This window comes from Nyctibius grandis, chromosome 2 (assembly GCF_013368605.1).
Source record: "Nyctibius grandis isolate bNycGra1 chromosome 2, bNycGra1.pri, whole genome shotgun sequence".
NCBI lineage: Eukaryota > Metazoa > Chordata > Aves > Nyctibiiformes > Nyctibiidae > Nyctibius > Nyctibius grandis.
The window spans coordinates 79,969,607-79,990,955 of record NC_090659.1 but is presented as its reverse complement, the minus strand read 5'-3'; the positions used below and the strand labels follow the sequence as shown (position 1 = coordinate 79,990,955).

At 41.9% G+C, this 21,349-nt stretch overlaps 1 protein-coding gene across 5 annotated transcripts in view; it reads right to left on the bottom strand.

Moving 5' to 3' along the window:
* Window positions 1–21,349, bottom strand: part of KLF12 (KLF transcription factor 12) — a 256,263-nt gene that overhangs the window by 4,837 nt on the left and 230,077 nt on the right. For all 5 annotated transcript variants that reach the window (XM_068395214.1, XM_068395213.1, XM_068395217.1 and 2 more), the window contains one exon: window positions 16,127–16,284. In XM_068395214.1, the coding sequence (XP_068251315.1) occupies window positions 16,127–16,284 (158 nt within the window). The remainder of the gene's footprint in view (window positions 1–16,126; window positions 16,285–21,349) is intronic.

Here is a 21,349-nt window from a genome sequence, read left to right as displayed (position 1 = left end):
ACAGGCTGCCACAGACTTCCAATTATTTTTATGAAGTTTATGAAGGTTTCTAATTATTTGTGTAAACAACACTGCAGAACATTTATTAGTAAGCTGGTAAAAATGAATTATGCTTTCCCAATTAAACATGAAAATTCAATCTGCAAACGTCCTCTTCATTTATCGCACGTACTTTCAGTAAAATTAATTTTGTGTGTAAGACGTTACTATGAATGGTGTACAATTTTTAAATGTACTCAGCTGTGGGACTTGCACAACACTGTTGATAAATACCCATTTACTTCAACGAGACCAGTAAATTGGGCTAAGTGTAGATTTTTGGAAAATCCCATCCTCTACTTTTTATTTAAAGGTAAGCATGATGAACACCCCACGTTCTGTGTCGTATCATGTCAGAGGAGAAGATTAATACAGCAGAACTGGATTTTATGCTTTTGTAAAGCAAACTCTTATAAAAGATTGGATGGGGCTTTGAGCATCCTGATTCAGTGGAAAGGTGTCCCTGATCATGGCAGGGGGTTGGAACTAGATGATCTTTAAGGTCCCTTCCAGCCCAAACCGTTCTATGATTCTATGAAAACCCCATTTTTGCCATGTTCATAGGCTATACTTACTTGTGATTTCTATCACCAGCCCTCAATGTCTACATGTTAAAAGCTCTTGGCAGTTACCTTGATCCCACAGTCAAGCATGCACCAAAAACTGAGGAAGGAAAACTGTGTGAAGTCTGTATGTATCTTCCTCTGTTGGGTCAAAAATGATTTTTTGCCTCCCCTTCTGAAACCAGCTAATCACAACCAGGACAACAAAAAAGCATCTCTGCAACAACTGTTTCCTTTGTCAGGCACAATCATTCCTCAGTTATTTATTATCTCTTATAAATCACGAGCAGCTTGCAAGAAACTATTTCAATTACATGAACCAGTGACGCTACACTTGCTTTGTCGTAGGCAGCACCTCCCTCCATGCGTTTCTCCAAAAGTCAATAAATGCTTTGCTGAGAGCCTTCAGTTTCGAAAGAAAATTCCTGAGTAAGAATATCATCACAAAGTTCAAACAGCCCTGAAAAAGTCCAGCTGAAATGGCCACGGGTGCCTCTCTAAGGAAATCGGATGCTGTACAGGCATGTCAGCAGGGTTCTCAGCAACATTTGAGCTCCTTGGGTTGGTACCTCCTGCGCACCATCTGGGCTGTGCTGCAGTTTTGATGTCAGACGGGGGTGGGAAACAGTTGCTGCAAGGAGAACCCAGCAATCCAGGCTCTGAGGTGACCACAGCCCATAGCTGCACCAGCAGCAGCTTAGCCTAGATAATTTTACAGTCCTCAGCCAAGCACAAAGCACCAAATAGCGTTCATTGCCCCTGGGCAGCCGCAACATTGGGTGCTTGGAATCCGGCAGCTGCCATGAGATGGATCGGCACAAGGTACATGGCAGATGGCGGGTTGCATGCTCTCGCCAATGACACAGTGTTACAAAACACGTTCAGATTTGCCACCAAACTGTCTTACATACATACCCTTGCCACAAACAGTTGTTGTGGAGCACCAGACAAATATAGCAGTCTCCGCATTTGACTTGGCAGGTCTATCCTAACGGTCTCGTCACACTGCATCAAGAATTTCCAAGTGGAGCGCTTGCCCTGTCCACCCTCAATGTACTTTAAAACTCTCTTTTTGTTTAGACTCTGGATACCGCCCCAATTGGTTTCTTTGACCACAGACACTTCCAGAGCAAAACGAGAAGCAAATCCTACGCTTTGGATCCTTATTTAAAAGCATCTGAAATTCAAATCTCTCCCTGCCCCAAGACCCTTCTCCTGCAATGGCCTCTTTGGTACACAAAACCCAAATCTTCTTTCCTTTGGCAGAAGACAAATGGAGAACTCGATACAGGGAGGGATGGTTGGTGAAAGAGCAATACCAGAAATAGTTTGTTTGTCCATTAAAACAGTATCACTTTGGGTAAGAAATGAAAGTCAGCTGATGGAAGGATGTAAGCGCAGGTCACTCGGCTAGAGTTCCCAGGTGTTGCTTCCAGCCTCCCTCCTCAATGAGTCCTGCTTACCCAGCCCCTATAGAGCTATGTCAAAGAGACAGGACTGACCACATTCCTCTCAAGCTACTTACACCACCGAAAGAAAATCGCTCTTACAAGCTCAACCTAAGAAGACCTTTCATTATTTTCAATTAAATATATGTGTATAGCATAAGAAGGAAAAAAACAGGCAAAGCAGCATTACTCTGAAGACATTCACTCATATGCACCTTAAACAAGCCACTGTAAAGAAAACTGTGAAATCACAATTTTTCATAAAGAATAATCAACAACATTTTATGCAAACCTAAGTTTTAGGGGAAGAATAATAGTATTTTCTGTTAAATACCTACATTGTCTGTGGATGGACAGGTGCTAGACAAAACATGTTCTTCATAGGCAATACTATACTAACTCTAACTTTCTGTTTGGTAACATCCCAGACATCGCAACTGATGATTGAGTTCATAAAAAACAGAAGATCCAGGAGTTCAAAGAATGGAGAAAGGACCAGCAGGAGCAGAATTGCTAGAGGACCGGAAGCTGGCATCAGATACCACACACCAGCTTTCACTGATGAGCTTGGGCACTCACAGCTGAAATTCTCAGTACTATCAACACAGAGAAGCTGGACCTCAGCAGGGCAACCTAGGAAGCAGTGAGTGAGGAGGTGGACAAATTAGTTTGTTAACTGGAAGAAACTCCCCAGTGCTTTTACATATATATATATATATATATAGCCATTTCAAGACTGGATTGCAGTGGAGTTGAAGTCAAATACTCAACCATTTTGACTCAGACACTTTTGCCTCTGTGTGAGCACTTGAGCTTAAGTGTCTAAGAAACTCTAGGGTTCAAAGTGTGGGCACGTTTCGGCTCTTTCGACGGCTCGGCTGCCACCAGAGCAAGGGTGCAGAGCCACTGTCACGCACCCAGACAAATTCTCATTCAGCTCTAAGGAGCAAAAGCAGGTGGTGTGAGTCTTGTCCAGGGTAGTAGAAACACGGGAATGAGGAGAAGACAAAACAGTGGGCAGTTTTTGGAAAACGGTAGTACAGAGAGCTGCTGAAAGAGACTAAAAACATGTGGCAATTAACACGAGAAAAAAACTGGGAAAAGATAAAACCTTGTTAGTTAGTTCAGTCTTCTGAATCTGTAAAGTTTTAGACTTACAGAAGCTACCCATTTAAAAACAAATGCTTGAAGGTGTGAACTTTTTCACAGGAGTTTACCCTCTACTTTTGCACCTCTCTTTGAGAGCTCTATTGTTTTGCCTCAAAACCTGACAAAAATATCCCAAAACACACAGAAATTGTATTCTTGTGTTATTCTGCAGCTTTGTCTTGCAATACATGGACAGTGAACAGTATGCCATGACAGGCATTTACATGGATCAAGTGGGACCCTGGAGCATGAAAAAGTTCTTCTAGACAGTTCCCTGTAGAAAATGAGTATTTTCTGTTGTTTGGGGAAGTTAATTATGAAGTTTTAAAGGTATGACTCAATGCACCAAATGGAACTAGTAATTTTTTTAATCTTCTATTAACAAAACATCTGTTTCTAAGAGCCTTCCAAAACCTTGTCTTTTCTAGTCCAGATGCCACAATCCAAATTAGTTTAATTACTTTTACGGTATTATTTTTCCTACCCTACCATGACTCCTCTCACTTAAGTACTTAAGAACATAGTTACAACCATTAGTCATTAAATCTCCCTAAATTCAACCAAATAATGAATTAATAATGCTGAAAAATGACCACTGTTCAGCCAATCCTTCCAAAATTTTCCACCCTCCCCACAGCCCAACATCTGTCTTCCCATGTCCTTATTCAGGTACTCTAACATCCAGAAGATCATTTGCCCAAGGAAATAAATCTCTCTCAAACTTTTACTTTACAACCTGATGACATTCACATATTCCTTAAAAAAAAAAGTCTTATGTGGGTACCAGCAGGACATGATGCCATGGAACAGATGAAGGGACCATGGTCTGTTCTAGGCTGGGCAGAATTTCCCATGCAGTATGTTCCTCAGCAGTTATCCTCTGCCCATCAACTAGCTGGTATCATGGTATTTGATGCCAGATGCTTCAAAGACACGCACCACAAAAACACCATGTAAACAGTTACGGGTTATTATGCTAGCAGGGAAACTGCTCTGGAGCTCCAGCAAACAGAGTCGGGCTTATGTTCCCTAGGCAAGGAACTTTATTTGCTGCAATTGCAGATGCCCTATGTACTCCCTGCACACTTGCAGTTCCTTCCATTTGTGTATTATTTAAGCTTCATTTATTCATCAGTTTAGCAGGCTCTTGGCAACCACAACATTAAGTAACGATGAGGTAACACCTTCTACTACCAGGACAGAAAACATCCCAGTGCTCAAGTTATAAACTGATTTCTTTCTCTGGCATAAACTCACCTCTCTCTCTGGTATTACAGGTGAGTGCCATGTCCCTTGTTATTTGTGTCCTCTTCAGACATTCCCATCTATCCTATTTTTCTGCACATGGAACTGTCACCATGACTCCGAGTTATTACACCACTTCTCTGTAGCCCCTTCCTGCAATGATACTCAGCATTTTGAAGCACTGGTAATGTTTTTATTCCAAGTATGAGTCAACTAGAAAATAAACATAAGGGACTGTTCAGGGGTACAGGCTTAGCCATCTAGTCAGATTTTTCTGTATTTAAGCTTTCATCACCCTATGAAAGAGCCACATGCTGTACTTCCACTTTTGAGAAAGACAAAGTTAGAAAACCACTTGGCAAAGAAATTTGGTTTATAGGTTTGTGTAGTGTTTCCAGACTCGGAGGGGGGGAGATGTTGTCCCTCACTCCATTCACAAAATACAACGGGTTTGAGTCAAACTTGCACGGTTTAATAGGTGGCACCTGCCCAGGCCAGCTATCTACAGCCACATCTTTATACACTCAGTTTCTACCGCCATTACTCTTGGAGGAGTATTCCCCACATAAAAACAGAGTGAGGTCCTAAGGATTTAGCCCATAACAAATGGAAAGAAAATAAATAATCCAGCAAGCATGCCTCTGCCTATGTTTGTTGATGTTAAATTTTCTAGTCAAAGTCAACAGATCTGCAGCTTTGCAGAGTTGAGGACATCTCCTGGTGATTCCTGGTTTCGTTTCTGCTACAGGTTATTATGCAATATCTATAAGGTGTAGTACTTATGTCAGCTGGTTTCAGCTCCCACGTAAACACCAGAATCGTTCTGAAACATACAGGACAGTCATACTGCACTCATACTGATAGGACTCTGGAAGGGGAAATCATAAATTGAAAACCACAAATGATGGCTAATTAGATTTTGCATTTCTACTAAAAATAAGCAATTTCAGGCAGAAAAGAATCTTTTTACAGGAAAAAACACTACCTGATAATGAGCATCCTCAGGCACTCCCAGAGGAAGAGGGCAATTTAGCTTTCAGACACCTGGGAAAGGGAAAAATGACAGCTCCTACGTTTTGCGTGATATTTTTATTAGTATAATTTTTTAATGAAAAAACATCAGAGCACTTATAAAGCACTTTCCACCTTCAAAGTGCCTTATAAAGCTTTTTTTTTAATACAATACTTCATGAAAATCTGGCTTCATAATAGTACTGTGTAGCAAATATTGTGTCTATTCTGCAAGTAGGAAAAAAAACAGAGTGAGCATCAGCAACCTTCCCAAAACTGCAGTGAAAGTGGACAGCAATGTTATGACTCACCTATTAGGAACACCTTACTTTCTGTAATGAAACTGCCAAATCTCAGTTTCACCCCTTTAAAAGTTTGAAATATTTTCAATCATTTTGATGCAAAAGTCCAACTCAATTATTTAGATGTCTTTCAAAAGGTCATTTAGGATCTGTTTCCAAGTTACTCATTCACTATCTCTCTTTGGTGAACGTAGCGAATTTGACTTTAGTGTTTCAGTATTGTCAAAATATGCAAATAAAGTATCTTTCTGGGAAGAGATTAAAGTTTCGTATCAGTTGAGCAAGTCTGGGAAAATAATTTCTACAAATAGAACAGGAACATATTGTGCCACCTGTGACATGTCTTGAAATTCAGGTTTTTTATTCCTTGTTCTCAGTCTGACTTAGGCAAAGCGTAGGGACATGGTTTCTTCATGTGAAAACTGGGAACAAAACAATTTCTTCAAGTCAAAAATACAGTGACAACCTCCACTCTAAAACAAGAGACAGAATTTCATGACACTTTTGGCAGCTCTTGAACTGTTGACAAGCTCTGCTTCTGATAATTCAGGCACAAGTCCTTCTCCCACATCACAACACAACTATCTTTTCATTTCACTGCACTGCTGAGCTTGGGTCCTGTTTGCGTCCTGGCCCTTCTTGTCACTCCCTTTGCAACATCAGTCCTAGTTCAGCGGCCTTATCTCTTTCCTCCTCCTGCATACTGTTCCACACACCCCTCTAGGTATACAGCTGCCTCAGTTTACTGCTATTTTAATACAAATCCCAGGAAAAAAGCCTTTGTGACCAAACTCACAAGAACTCCATTCTCCACAGTTTTAAGAATGCAAATCCATTACATCAGTCTCAGCCCTGCCCTGTCACTGCACACACACAAGAGAAACAAAGAAGGAATCCAAGAAACTTTTCTTCTACATTTTATCTTTTTAGGTTTCTGCACAGACTTTGCCCCATGATGGGATATACCTAGTTCTATGTGAGATACAACGGAATTAATGCTCTGGGACAAGGATTAGCTACATACATTGCCAAGGATTTTGCTGATGTAAAATGATAATCGTAATTCCTGTAAAAACAGAAAAAATAAATTTTTTGTAAATGTAAAAGGCCTCTTCCTATGCACCTGAACCCAGGAGCCAGAACAAATCCCAACAGTAGATGACAAATAGCATTTTGTTACCATTCCTGGTAACTCTTTCCTGCATGAGGTGGTACATATATAAATATTTATGTTAAACACCTATATATAACCTAAACATATTTATTTTATAAATAGATCTGTAGTGGAAGATGGCATGGAAGTTTCTTCCTTCCCTTCAGCCACAGCAATTATATGGGACTATCAAATTTTCAGTGCTGGGAGGAAGGCCAAGATTCTTCCTTTTACAGCAGCCTTCACTCATAAAGGTATTTGGGAAAGGTGATGCAACAGTTCCACACTCCCACCAGCAGCCAACTGCACAGAGGGTGCCAGCAGACCTGCACGCTATCTACCTCTCTGTAACTGGGGTGCTGCAGGCCTGGGTTTTAGTCTAGCCTCCCCAAATAAAAGACCCTTCCTTCACTGAGGTCCATAACTGCAAGGGAGATGCCAAACAAGTGACACTTCCCTTCCATCTGCCTCCGATTCTGCTAGCATCACTCCTCCTGGATGCTCCAGGGATTGTTCCACCATGGTCAGCAAGAGCAATACTGATGTTTCTCAGTATAAAAGTTAAACCTTCATCTACCTGTAAAAACCAAACCAACAAACAACCCCCTGAAGAAATAAACAAACAAATAAAAAACAACAAAAAAGGCTCCAAGGCATGAGCTTTGTTTCACTCAGTTTTGCACAACTGATTGTTTGTTGTTTGCACTGTGCTAGAAGTCAGGCTCAAGCAGAGGCCAGGACCGTGGTGTGCTGGGCTGTCTGCAGAAACAGAGCAGTAAAACCCACACCTTCTATTTAAGTAAATGAGTTGTGAATGGCATTAAACTTCTCAAGTAAAGACATACCAATTTTTATCACCATGAAGTGCGGAATAAATATGCACACTATGAAGAAAACTGACAAAAATACACATGATGAGGGAAAAGAAACCGGGAAAAGATCCTTATGTAACCAAGACACTACAAAATTTCATATCCTATGTGGAGAAAACACTGAAGTGCAGAAAACAACCCCCCCATCCTATAAAAGTCATTTGATCTTTTTCCTTTTCCAGAAAACAAGAAGTTTTTGTAAAACTTCCCCAATTTTCTACCTACTTATTTGCAAAAAATGGAGATTAAAACCACCAGCTTTCAGGCTCTGCCTCTTCTTTCCTTTTAGCCATGGAAAAAAGAAAGCAGAAAAAAAGAAAACCTGAATAAAACACTAAAACAAAGGCTTTTGTGAAACTTACTTGTAGCTTTGAGCACGCTCCGCTCTCAAAGACTGTGTTTCTGATTGAAGGTTGCCCTGAAAAGGACAGGGCAGGCACAAGCAACTCCAGACACACTTCCCAAAAGACATGGGGTATCACCCGTAATGGACATTTCAGTAGCAAGTTGTTATCCCGTTCCCTCCGTCAGGGACTCAGTGGGCTGCAAGACTTAATGCCCTTGGAAGCCCTGTACGGTGTATTTACTCCTCCAGGCCTGGGTGCAACATCTGGGAAAGTATTTTGGAGGGAATGGGAGTAGAGAGGTCTTTCTCACCTTCATGCCACTGCAGGGCTACACATGGTAGACCACAATCATGCCTGAGACCTTAGATGAACTGCAGTTCTTTGGAGGTAGAATATTAAGTACTAAACGGTTTGCTGAGAGAAAATTTTATTCTGCTTAATGAAATCATCATTATTCCCTCGTGCCACACACAGACAAAACACATATGTACCCCATATTTACAAAGTCAAGGGGCACTGTTGCAAATATTTTTCATAACCTAGAGACTGAAAGCAATCACAGATGCAATTAGACTTGCTTTCCCATCAAAGTGCCTTGGAATAACCATGTGGGCACTCTTCCATACCGGCACGGCATCAGACCTACAATGCAGAGGAATGACTCCCCGTGTGTAAGGTGGATTCAGACCTTGCAAAATGCGCCAGCAATGAAATCATTTAACTTTCCACAGAGCAGCTATTGGAAGAGAACTGGATGTACAAGCTCCTTGTGGTATGGACACCTGCCCGTAAGTAGCTGGACTCAGACAACTATCTCACTACATCCAGAGGTTCTCCTTTCTGAGTATTCCCTTACTAGGCTGTGGTGGCATTGGTGAGCCTGCCTTCATACCCTGATACATATTGCACCAGCATACATCTGTTTTTCAGTATATTTCTGTCCTGAAATCTGAACCCAGTCACATCAATGGGAATAGGCTTAAGCTTCAGCTGAGACTTCAGCAGCCCCATTTATTAAATAATCTGTTTATCTGCTAAATAGACACTGCATGAAGAAAGAGTAGAAAAGCTAGAAGTGAAAACTTCCATAAAATATACTGGTTTCCACATTGGGAAGCTCTACTGTTTATTGAAACTGGCAGTAAATTTTAAACACTAAAGGAAAGTATTTCTTAAAAAATAAAAGCATCACCCAATACAAATAGAACCTCCTATTTTACTTAAAGCAAATTAATTTTTGAATTGTCTTTGTTTATTTAAATTCTCAGTTTCTGGAGCAGCATGTGAACCTGCTGTTGCATCTTTTTTCACCCGACAGATTGACGTGGAGGAGGGAGAGCTCTGGGATCAGGGCCTAGCAGCACATAGGACATAAGAAAGAAAAGCTGGGCTTTTGAAAAGCGAGGCTGGAGAGTAGGTGACAAAGAGGTGTTACTTTTAAAGTAGGTCAAAAATCTACACAGTTCAAGTCAAATCCAGAAGGATTATTTTAAAAATGTTGCTCCCAATATTTGCCTAAAGAAGGGATTACAAACCTGTACATATCTCTCTGGAACTTATAGCCAGCAAAAGACGTTAAACAGACCTTAAGAAAACAACAGGTAATGAATGGAGTTTTAAAACCTACAGAGCAAAAATAACTTTTTTGGTGCCTCTGACTTCTTAAGTCCACTCTGAAATTGCTCAAAGGAAAATGTAAACAAAGACTAATGACAGGGGCCCTTTCATATTAAAATAATATATGGTGCAACAGTGAGTGAGAGGAATGCAATGTCTGAAAAAGCACAGACTAAATAAAACACCCATGTACTCACTAGCCCTCTCTCTTCTAGGGTGGTGTCTCAACCCAGCTATAAAGGAACATCTCAGGGAGGAAATGCTGTCATTTTCTCAGGTACAAAACCGCGTTTCTGAGATGTTTACTGTCTCCACGTAATGCCGCTGAAGACCCCCTGACGCTGACAAATAGGCTTCATTACGTCTGTGGTAAAGGTATTTGCTCTCATCTCTCAGGAATGATATAGGCGTTGATCAAGGACAAAACACCAAACACTAAAAAATTCATTTGGCCTGGAGGCTATATTCAGCCTGCCTCCGTAAGTGCCTAACAGAGCAGTCGCATCTTCTGCAGCAGTGACACTGAGAAGAGTGATTCGGACCTGGTGCTGGTTGGGGCTCACAGATGAAAAGCAGCAGTCACAGCACAGTATCTGAGCCCCACAGAAGGTGCTCTGGTTACAACCCTTGCTTTCCTACACCCCTTGGAGGCAGGAGCAAAGCCATGGCTGTGCCTATACGATGCCCTATGCTCACAGACTAAATCTATTCCCACTTCACGCCAACTGTAAAGTCCCAGGTTTTTGCTGTCATTGACCCCAGAAAGTCACTCTGCCACGTTCCTCCAGAAATTAGTAATTAATGACTGAGATAAGGATGCACAGAAATACAGAACGCTGATACATAAAAGCATGTTGATACAATAAAAGAAAATCCTACAGAGGTGAGGGACAGGGAGCAATCTCTTCTGTATCGGGCGACGTAAAATTCTGTCCCACATAACCTTAAAGCAGGCAACTTCTTTCTTTATTAACTTCCTCAGGATGATTCACACAATGTTTTAAATTCCTTGAGTTTCTCCATATGGTAAGAGGGTAGCCACAATGAGCTACAACTGGATTGAGCTGTGAGAGACTTTAGATGTGAAATCCAAGACAAATCAAATTTCCCTTTAAACGACTCTGTAGTTGGTTAGATTTCTCACATCGCAGTCCCCATGCTAGGCACCGCTTTGGGACACATTCACGCCACCCAATGTACTCTGCATACGTAGAAAAAAAGAGACAACCTTTAAATCTCCTCCACATGTACTATCCATTATACATGTTTCAAGTCTCTGTGTTCTTTACCAGGCCTCCTAACAGACAGCATAATTTGCCTCTTCAATTTACATAATATGCCTCAAATTTACATGCTCTCCCTATTTAAGAGGAGACAGATGATGCCTATGGAAACTGGATCATGATATGCAAAGGTTAGCTTTGGTACCAACAGGCCAGTGACTCAGGTTAAAACAGAGTATTGCACACTAGGAGTTGCAGACCAAGTAGCCTGTGGATGAAAAGTGAAAGTAGCTTTTAGCCATGTGGTCGGCCAGCGGGACAGTCTGTCCATGACCGGGTGCATCACCACATCCATGCCCCGGGACGTCGCCCACAGCCAGCAGCCGCTGCCCTGCAGCGTCTCTGTTGGCAGCCACAACCTGCCATCTGTAGCTATTTGTGTTTTTCATTATTTAATGCGTTTTATAACGAGGCAACTGAAACCAGTATGAATAAAAAAGGGTTTGTGTGTTTTTCGTATGATCACTGTCATCTATCCAAAAGGTGTTTTCACTTTCTAATGTCTCTTTTGCACTGTTATGGCAACTAGCCCAAAGGGTCCTGGATGTTTGTTCTTGTTTTCCCTCTTCTTTTTCCCTAAAACAGACTCCCCTGTCCTCTCATCTCTCCATACACACCCTTTATCCACAACTAGTATGCTGATTGAGGATATAATGAAATGTATTATTTCACCAGAGACTTTACCGCCTTGCGTTTGACCTGATAAATGGTGCGACTGTAAGGCTTTGTCCTGCTGCCTTCACCATATCTACTTTACAAATCTATTTTCATTATAGTTACAGATGACTGAAAAATAATGACAAGTCAAGTAAAATTTTGCAGGGAAATTGCAAACATTTTTGACTACTTTGCAGCTTTCCACTGACATTTCAGAAACATCCAGCCAACGGGAGAGGAGGTCAAGATGTATGGCCTCAATTTTATGGCATGAAAATATGTGCCTGCTTTTTGCCAAAATAATGAAATTATTTAATGCATTTTACAGTTTTCACAGATTCATGATTTCCAGTTTCACCAACTTCACAGATCAAAGTCTAGTTTTTATAACCCATATCAGCCTCTCAACAGAAGGCATGATTTTACCTGATTTACATGAAACATACCAGATTTCCATCATCTCTTTTCAGAGGGAACAGAGTCTGTAAATCTTTCATAAACCAGGGCTAGCAGAAAAGCAAACAGCAATTCATTAAGATAAATATAAATATTTTTCAATGACATTTTGAGGGGGGAAAAAACCCACAGTGGAAGAAACCAGTATTACTTAGTCTGCTATGCTCCGCTGTCCTACTGGAAGCATCAATGGCAACTTCAGTAGCACCTAAAAGGCCTGAAATAGCCATTACATATCATAAAATAACGCTATAGCTGTTTCCCTCTCCGTCTTCAAAGTAAAAGCAGCAAAGTGAAGACGAGGAGTCCCACCAGGGCTGCACAGGCACAGACCTCAGAGGGAACAAGGAGTTACAGCTCTCCCCATTCCCGGGGCAGACACCAGCACCTATGCCGAGCGCAACGCAGACCTACACAGACTGAGAACGCAACCCAGGGCTGCTGGTTTTCCCATTTTTAAAGATCACTGGTTTGTAGAGTCACACGTTAGTAATTTTCTTTAAGTTCACCGAAGCAGAAACTAACTCAACACAATGCTGGTGAGACAATTTCTCACAGTTTCTGCTTGCAGAAAGAGCTGATAAACCTGAGCTGCGAGATTGCCTGTGAGCCCCGAAAGCTCTCCATCACACCTGATACCTCCTGATAGCTTTATTTGACGATTTGGCAAAACAACAACAAGAAGCTGATACTAGAAAGAGAAATTTAATACCAGTGCTGGTGATTTATGAAATGCTCTAACTATTACAGGTTTCACTTGCAGTTTTTCTCGCTGGAGCAACGATGTGCGATCCCAGCTCGCCCCCCAGAGGACTCCAGGCCCACACCAGTACACCAAGTTTCAAGGGCACTGGTGAGAAGTAGATAGCAGACTTAAAAAAACTAGGAGTCACTCGAGGAGAATTAAATGCAACTGTTATCATCTATAAAATTTTGTTTCCTTTTTTAATTAAGTTTAAAACAAGTATACCTTCCAACCAACCAAGTTGTACATCCCATCAAAATACTGCATTGTTTTTCCTCCTGTATCCAAATGACTGTGAATGTCTTAGTGGCTACGCATATGTAGTGACTGAAAAAAATATATATATAGTTCTCAAATACATCCTGCTTAGGTAAACAACTGTCAGCAAGATCACCTTGCCTAAAAAAAAAAGTCCAGATTATGCAATGCTGAGTTTCTGTGATCTTTTCTCAGAAAGTTTCCTACTGAAACTTGCTCACCCTTGCGTGCATAGCTGTCATACTTCATTTATACTTATCCAAAACGGCACACTAATTACTGTGGGTCATATGTGAATAATTAACTTCTTTTGCCTGAAGCAAAAGTAAGGGCAAGATAAAAAATGTAGAATGAGATTAATACACAGAGTATGCTCATGGCCAACGCTACGTGTAAGTCTGAATACACCAACTTCTTACCATGACCTGAGAAGTCTTCTGTAAAACACATTTAATCTTAACAGCATAATACAGATTTCCTCACCAGATCTAAATGCAGCCCTCACCTTCTCTCCAGACTACACTTCTTACATTGCAGCAGCTATGAAGACACGACAATATAAAGCAGTTAACAGCCGACAATTTAATGAGGGTTTTTGATTCGATGTTATTTTTCTTTTCTCCCTGAAGGAATAAACCAACATCCAACATGACTGCAAAATATTTCAGGCAGCTGCCTTCTGGGGTGGGGATTCATTTCAGCTAGCTAACAGGTAGGTATCTGGGCTTCCTCTGTATTCAGCAGTGAAACATCTTTGCAAGCCAACCCCTGGGTCTACCTGAAGAAGGAATAACGTGCCCCAGAGGTGCCAATCCCTCTTCTCTGACTATCCAGAGATCCCAGACAGATAGCATAGCCTAGACAGCCAGCTGCCAGACAACCAAAGCCGAGGAGATGGATCCTACGATTACAGCAGGTACAGAAACTCCCTTCATGATGCTGGAGAGTTACAGCTGCAAAAGCTCTAATTACCAACACCATTTCAAGCCTTCAGTGTCTAGTTTTGAGCATCCCAACTGCACAGCCTGAGATTCAGCAGTGCAGGCTATCTAACACTGATTTGGGTGTGTTACCCACAAGTGCTGGCCTGCCACGAGATCACTAATAAATGTGATTTTCAGTGATTTAAAATGTCACGGCAGAGAAGAGCCTTCTGTATTTCTGGCTAACTTGGGTGTGACATCTTTGAGGTTGTTCACATCTAGTTTTGTAACTCAGCTCCTTACACGGTGCTTGCTTATACTCCTGGGCTGGTTGCCAGTCTTGCAGGCTAGAAAAGAGTGACCTCCCTGGGGTATAAGCACATAAGTGGTCCTTTTGGTTCAAACCAAAAAGTCTACTGGTTTCATGCTTCTGCTGGGATCTCTGCCTTCTGATCTGCTACAGCCATATAATGCTCAAATGGTGATACAGGCAAGGATAGAGAAACAACTGAGAAATCAGGGCAGGGAGAAGGAAAAGGACAGAGTAGGGTTAGACTGGGATAAAAGAAGTAAAACAAGAATGACAGAGAACAAGGTGAAAGGGTAAGGGTATATAAAATATATCGTTAGGGTAGGGATGAAAGACCACATTGAAGGCAGGAAAGAATAGGGAAGAGGAAAGAATTAAGACAGGACACGATAAATTAAGAGAGGAGAAGTCACAAGCATTAATGCGAAGACAGGAAGAAACTATAAGAATTGGCCTGGAGAAAAATGTAATGAAACTTCCCAGATCTCCAGAACATTTCTGCTGTTTAAGGAAGGGACTCTTACCTTACATAAATTGGTTTAGTAGGGGGTATTAAGACGGAGCCTTGTTCAGTATTCCTCTCAACAAAAGTCCTACCAATCAAAAGACATATTGGAAAGAGTGATGGAGACGTGGCCTCATTTGAAATAAAGAAGCCATCACTTAATTTTTCAAAATAACATCTCATACTCTTTAGAGTACCTCATACCACAGAAAGCACCAGCAGATTCTCAGCAAAGAATAACATTGTGCTACATGCTGGATAAACACCATCTTTTCTCCAAGGAGCTACAAGAACGCTGAAGTACATTAAGAGCAGACAGATCGATAAATCTAATTTAAGCAAATCAGCAGCAGAGTAAGGAACAGCACTGAAACTCAGAGCATTATGTCCACTGCCTTTCTAGCCACCCAAGCGATTCCCTTTTCAATTGTTCTTGATGACTCCAAATTGCTGCTCCTGAGTTTATCCACAATAAAATCACTATTACACGACTGCTTCAGCTACCCTTACATGCCTGTCGTGTAGACTAGTAACAGCCAACAAAGTTAATAAGGACACAAGGTATTGATTAAGTGTTAAGTATTATCATCACTGAATGGGACCCAGCTCATCTAGGCACCTCTCTTGCATCTCTGTTGTAGGGACCTAGTGCAATCTATTCTCAAAGTGACTGACTTCCCTCTGCAGTATGTGGTAGATGCCTCTGAAAGCCTCCAGAAAGAAATACTGAGCTCTTGAGTTTACCCTTGAATAGAACTAAAGGCATTTAGTGGCACCTAGCATTCAAAGGCTACATCTGTAAAAGCAAGTAGTAGCTCAATAGGAGGAGGTCTGTAGAGTAAAAAAATGGTGCTGAAGATCCATGTCCACACTATATGCTCTTCTTGAGGGTTTTGTTTGGATCAGCTCTGGTTGGTCCCAAGCAATGACCACCCATTGTTCGCCGAAGCACAGTAGGTGTGTCCCTGGAGGCCACCTTTCTGTTTATTTTCATCTGAAGGGAGTCTGGTTTGTGCTGACACCGCTCTTGTGCGCCCAAGTGGGGATGACAGGGAAGTTCAATTCAAAAGCACACTGTTGATGTGCACCAGAATGCCAACGCCAACGCACTCGCAGACATCTCTGTTATTTAGGTACAGGCCTTTAGCTCTTAGTGTAGGATGACAAGTTCAGTATGTCCTAAATTAGGCAGAAAGGAACCTGCTTGTCTTAACTGTGGTACACAGTGCCAGCAAAGTCTTACCTGTGTGCGTCCTCCGGTGAGCCTTCAAGTGGGAACTTTTTGTGTATACTTTGTTGCAACCCTCAAAGTCACACCGATGGATGCGCCGCTTCCTGGAGTCTGGAGACTCGGACCTTCTCTGACGCCTTGTGCTCTCGATACTGAATGGTGAAATTGAACTGAAAACCAGAACAGAAGCAAAAAAAAATGAAGCAAGAGCATGGTGTATATCCTGGGCCCCAAAAGATCAGCTGTAATATACCACTGTGACAGAAGTGACCTTACCAATTAATTAAATATTTCCTCTTCTACAACGTAGTCCACAGCACATATTTGAAACAATTTGTACTTGAACTAGAGTGTATTTTGCAGTATGAAATAATTCAAGTCTTGATTTCGTAGTGCTTATTGCCAGAGAAAACAGCACAATCCTTGAAAGCCTGCTCCAATAACTAAGTAGTCTGATTTTATCTGAGCTTTATTTCTATTTTACACGTGTCCAGAAGCAAGCTCACTGAAGCCTGCTTTCTAAACAACTTTATATATAGCCTCCATAATTTCTCTTTGACAAGTTTAAATAGATAAAAATCCTGAAACCTTTTATGAAAAAGTGTTTTGGGTACCCAGACCTGGACTCTGGATCCTCGCATTTGGCCAAACACCTGTCGTTTGCTTGCATACAGATTGCTAAGAGATCCGTATCACCCTGCAGCAGCGATTTTTCCATTTCCTTATTTAACATTTCTCAATCTATCGCCTGCAAGTCAATGAATTTTATTTCCTTCCAGACCACTAATAAAAAAGTTTATTAGCACAGGGCCAGCAAATTATCCCCTATGCTCAGCAAAGATACTCCATTTACAGCAATGTCCTAAGGCCTATCAGTTATCCTGATTTTAAGCAATTAAAACTATAACGTTGAAGTCATGTTGCTTGAGTTTCTAAATACAGAGCGTACTGAGTCGAATACTTGAATTAAGCCTGCTACAACAATGCACTTGCCTTGGTTAGATAAACTTGTTTCATAAACTGTTATCAAGCTAGAATGCCAAGATCCAAACTCCAAACCCTCATCAACTTCCATTAATTATATTACTCAGCTATAAATCATTATTAATGGATCATCTTATCAACCCCATTAAGGTTATACTGCACAGCAGTCACGTTCACCTACAGTTATACCAGCCTGTTTAGCTGCTTTAAGTACTGGAACAACATTGGCCTTCATCAAGTTTCCGGGGCTTTCCCCACATTCCTGCATTTATTGACATTCGAGGTAAACGATCTAGAGATTTGTCAGCCAGCTCTTTTAAGCTCTGAAGATGCAAGTTCCCAGTTCTACTGAAAGAATTTGTGACTGTCAAATGAAAATGAATCGGAGGAAAAGAAACTGAGGCTGATCGTGAAAAGAAGAAAGCATGAACCTTTGGGGAAGCTAAGATAGGCATCTGAAAGAAGCACCGATGTTGGTGCATCTGCTGAGGAGCTCCTGTGTCAACATCAATATTCAACCTTCTGCTACAATAGCCAGTGCTGTTACAGCTATAGCTGCTCTGCCATAAACTTCACTTTTAGGGGTTTCCAGAATTTGCTAAGGACTATATATATTGGGTTAAAACTTTGCATAAAGCATCTCGCACTGTTACCATGTGATTTCACTGGTGTTCCAGTTCTCTGTGTTACAAATCTTCAAGCCTTGAATTAATGGTAGTCCAAATTACACATTTTTCTTTTTGTCTAAATATTTTTACAGTACAACCCTAATTTAAAGCACTATTTGAAAAAAATGGAGTCCTCTCTTTCTGACAGCCCTCTTTTTCTCTTAACACTTGATATATATTCATATTTCACCTTCAGGCAAAGGGATTTTCCAGATTAATTATTTTTGCCTATAATACAATGTGTGTAAATGGGCATGTGGAGAATTTCCGAAATGGAGAAAGAAATGGACAGAGGGTCGTAATATCAACATTTACTAGCAAAAATTAGTCCCCAAGAGAGTAACACACATCTGCACTTCAACTATGTGATAAGAATACAGATATGTTTAGCTGTCACAGAAATGGCTTAGGAATTGCATTTAAGCATCTGTATCTCAGGGCAAATAAAAGTCTTGGATTAGGTGATTCACTGAGAACAGTCTCGCTACTCCAGGTTTTTTTTAAACATCCCACCAGCTAAAATAAAAAGCAAACATGTAAAACAAATCTTAAAGCTCAATACTGAAGGTACAAAATCCAGTGCTCAAGACCAGAAAATCTTTATCTTTAAAAATAAATATTTGTGCACCATTTTTGCTGCATGTGATTTATGACCCATCTTAAAAGCTTGTTTTGTAACACAGTGTTCAGATCCTGGATAGTACAGCTCGTTTAAATGGGAGGAGGATCAAGCTCATAATGCTGCTGCAATTTCCAGCCCCGAGACAAATGAACCTTGAGCAGAGTCAGCATCTCATAAAAAGCTATTTGTCACGTACAAGAAAGTAACTTCACCGCTGAGAACTGCTCTGTGCTTTCTCAGGTATTTAAACAGGAGATGGTGGCATAAAGCCCCCTCTTTTTAAAAGACGAAGCATCCTACCTATTCCACACCAAGGAAAATAACCGAATAAGCCACAGAAGGTGCTGTGCGTTGCCACCGTCCCCCATGAGCGTCACAGCCATCGCTTGCTCAGCACACCGAGGAGAAAGGTTGCTGTCAGCTGGAACCAGCAAATGTAACCTCATGCCTTCCCTTTGCAGCAGTGCAGGATAAACAACAAACTAGCCAGCAGAAGGGACTCAGGTGGCAAGCGAGAGCACACCTCCAAGGTGATCTGCCTCTGCCACTCTAACCCTCCTGGCTCAGGGGGTCCCCATGGTGCAGACGCTCACTGGCTGAAAAGGTGCCAGATCCTACCTGATACCACCAGCCTTGTTTTAGCCTTACAAAAGCTGTGTGGTTTTTTTTTTTAAATGGAGATACCACAGGAAGCTGTAAAAAGAGTATAAGGTGCTTTTTTGAGCTTCCTGAGGTTAGTCCCTCTCACAGTAAGTGTCAGTTGATTTGCTGATGTTCTTTCCCTTGGGCATGCAGCAGTAAAGGGACACCCTCCTCTTTCTCAAGTAATTTCTACAAAATACCCTCACCAACAACACAGAGAGACATAAAAAAAGTCCTCAAAAACACATTTTGTGCCTTTTAAAGGCTATGGGTGTTCTGCCAGGTGGCTCTGGTCAGCACAGAGCTCCAGAAACTGTTTGATGGCATCAGGGTGGACAAAGACTTTGGGACGTCACAGGGAACTCATAGATTTTTTTTTTTTTACTGATTTTTTTTCCTTTTTGTTTACAATGTCTTTTAAAAGAATGTAAAGTACTTACAAAAAAACTTTAAAAACCCCACCATTTCTTATCGGCCTCTCTTGACCGTAGGTGTCCCTCACAGACTGCTCAGAGTGAGGACCTGGAAACACGTCAGCAGCCGAGAGCTGCCAGGGTGCCCAGATGAGGAGCTGTCAGTTCTCTTAACGGCCAAGATCTCAGGTAGTCTTTAAGGCTCAAGATGGGTTTAGCAATAGGACTGATACCACAGGTAACATGCCAGGCAAAATGCAGGATGTGTCAAATTACTGCTGATACATCAAGTCTGAAAGATAAATTAGCAAAGAAGAAAACTCGGTTCTGACCTGTCAGCTTGATGTTTATTTATTTGCAGTTTGTTATTTCTAAAACCAGTGTAATTTCTATATTAGTGTAGAAACTATTACAGTAACAGAAATCCTGGGACACTGCTGGTTGCCTCCATAAGCAGCTGCAACACTTGTAGTCAGTACTCCTCATGGGGTGAAATGAACGGAATCGATGTGATTATTTAGGGTAATTTACAAAGCTTCAGCTGTGTTATTTCCAGCTCGCAGTGAAAACATGGATTTCTGCAACTCACACATGGCCAAGTGCTTGTCTCTCTGATGCAAAAAAGTCTGCAAAGTAAAACACAGACCGGGGCTTCGCCAGTAGATGGCCATCAAGTTCTCCTGGACGCAATCGGCGCTGCATGCGACAGGCATTATAACCACCCCTGGTAATGCAGGATTATTCTTCCTTTCTACAAATGCTGCCTATGATTTCCTAGGTGTTTCGCCTCCATGCTACATACAGACTGGGAAAGGCCGTTGGCATATGCAGTAACACTGTTAAAAACACACGTAGCGGGTCTTTTTGTACCGATCCTGTGTTTTCTGAGCCATATGCAGAGCAGAGCTGCCCGGGGAGCACAGTATGTTTATTAAAGCCTGGGTTCGTGCTGCGACACACCAACAACATGCCACGCTGTGACAAGTCGCTGCACACTGGCTGCTGCCCACAAACAGCCTGCTCACGTGCCCTCACCCCATGACAAATGTGCAGTTACTTTCAGCCACCAAAGTATGAGCTTCCTGGTGCTGCCAGCACCCCAGCAAGCCGGGCAAGCCCAGCTGACACAGCCACCATGGAGTCAGTGACGTGCAGTGAGCTGCCACTTTGCTTTTTGCCATACAAATCCAAAGAGTGTCCCAGTGTTGTGTTTTCATCCTTGTGATCACCACCTTTACTCTTTCTCGGCCCCTCTGCTATGAGCTCAGGCTCTTTGTCTGTGTCCCCTGCCTGCCTTGCAAAAGACCTCAAGGAAAACACACCAACCCAGGGCCAACAGGTATAGACCAGCTTGTGTCCAAAGTCCCTCCCACCTTACCATACGTCTCTCCTTTACATCATTCAGACTGTATTACCTTCCTCCCTAGCTGGCCCTGTAGTTAAACGAGAGACTTACGGCTGCACCTTAACAATACTCCACAGCTGCTAAAAAGACTCTAACTTCACTTTGGGGTGAGACCCAGACACGTATCAGCTGTGTCCCCTCCACTCTGGCTACCATGAGAAGGAGAACCAGACTGGGCTCAGCCTTATGCAGCATCTGCCCAGCCTGGATGAGGGGCTTGGCAGGCCAGAGCGCGCCCCACAAGGTGAGCATAACGCGAGCCACGGTCTTCTTGTGTTTCTCAGGCTCTGGGCTGTTGGAGGATGTGATTTGGCTCAGCTGGCATACCAGGACAGTCTTGCTCCAGTTGCTTTCCCTTGTGTCAGCACTGGCACTTGTCAGATTCTGCAGCGAGCCAGTTCAGGGACCCACAACGACAAAAGGTCAATTCTGCAAAAAAAAACTTAAGCAGCTTGCTTGCTTTTGCCGGTTTAGCTCTCTAAATAGTGGAGTCTGCCAAGT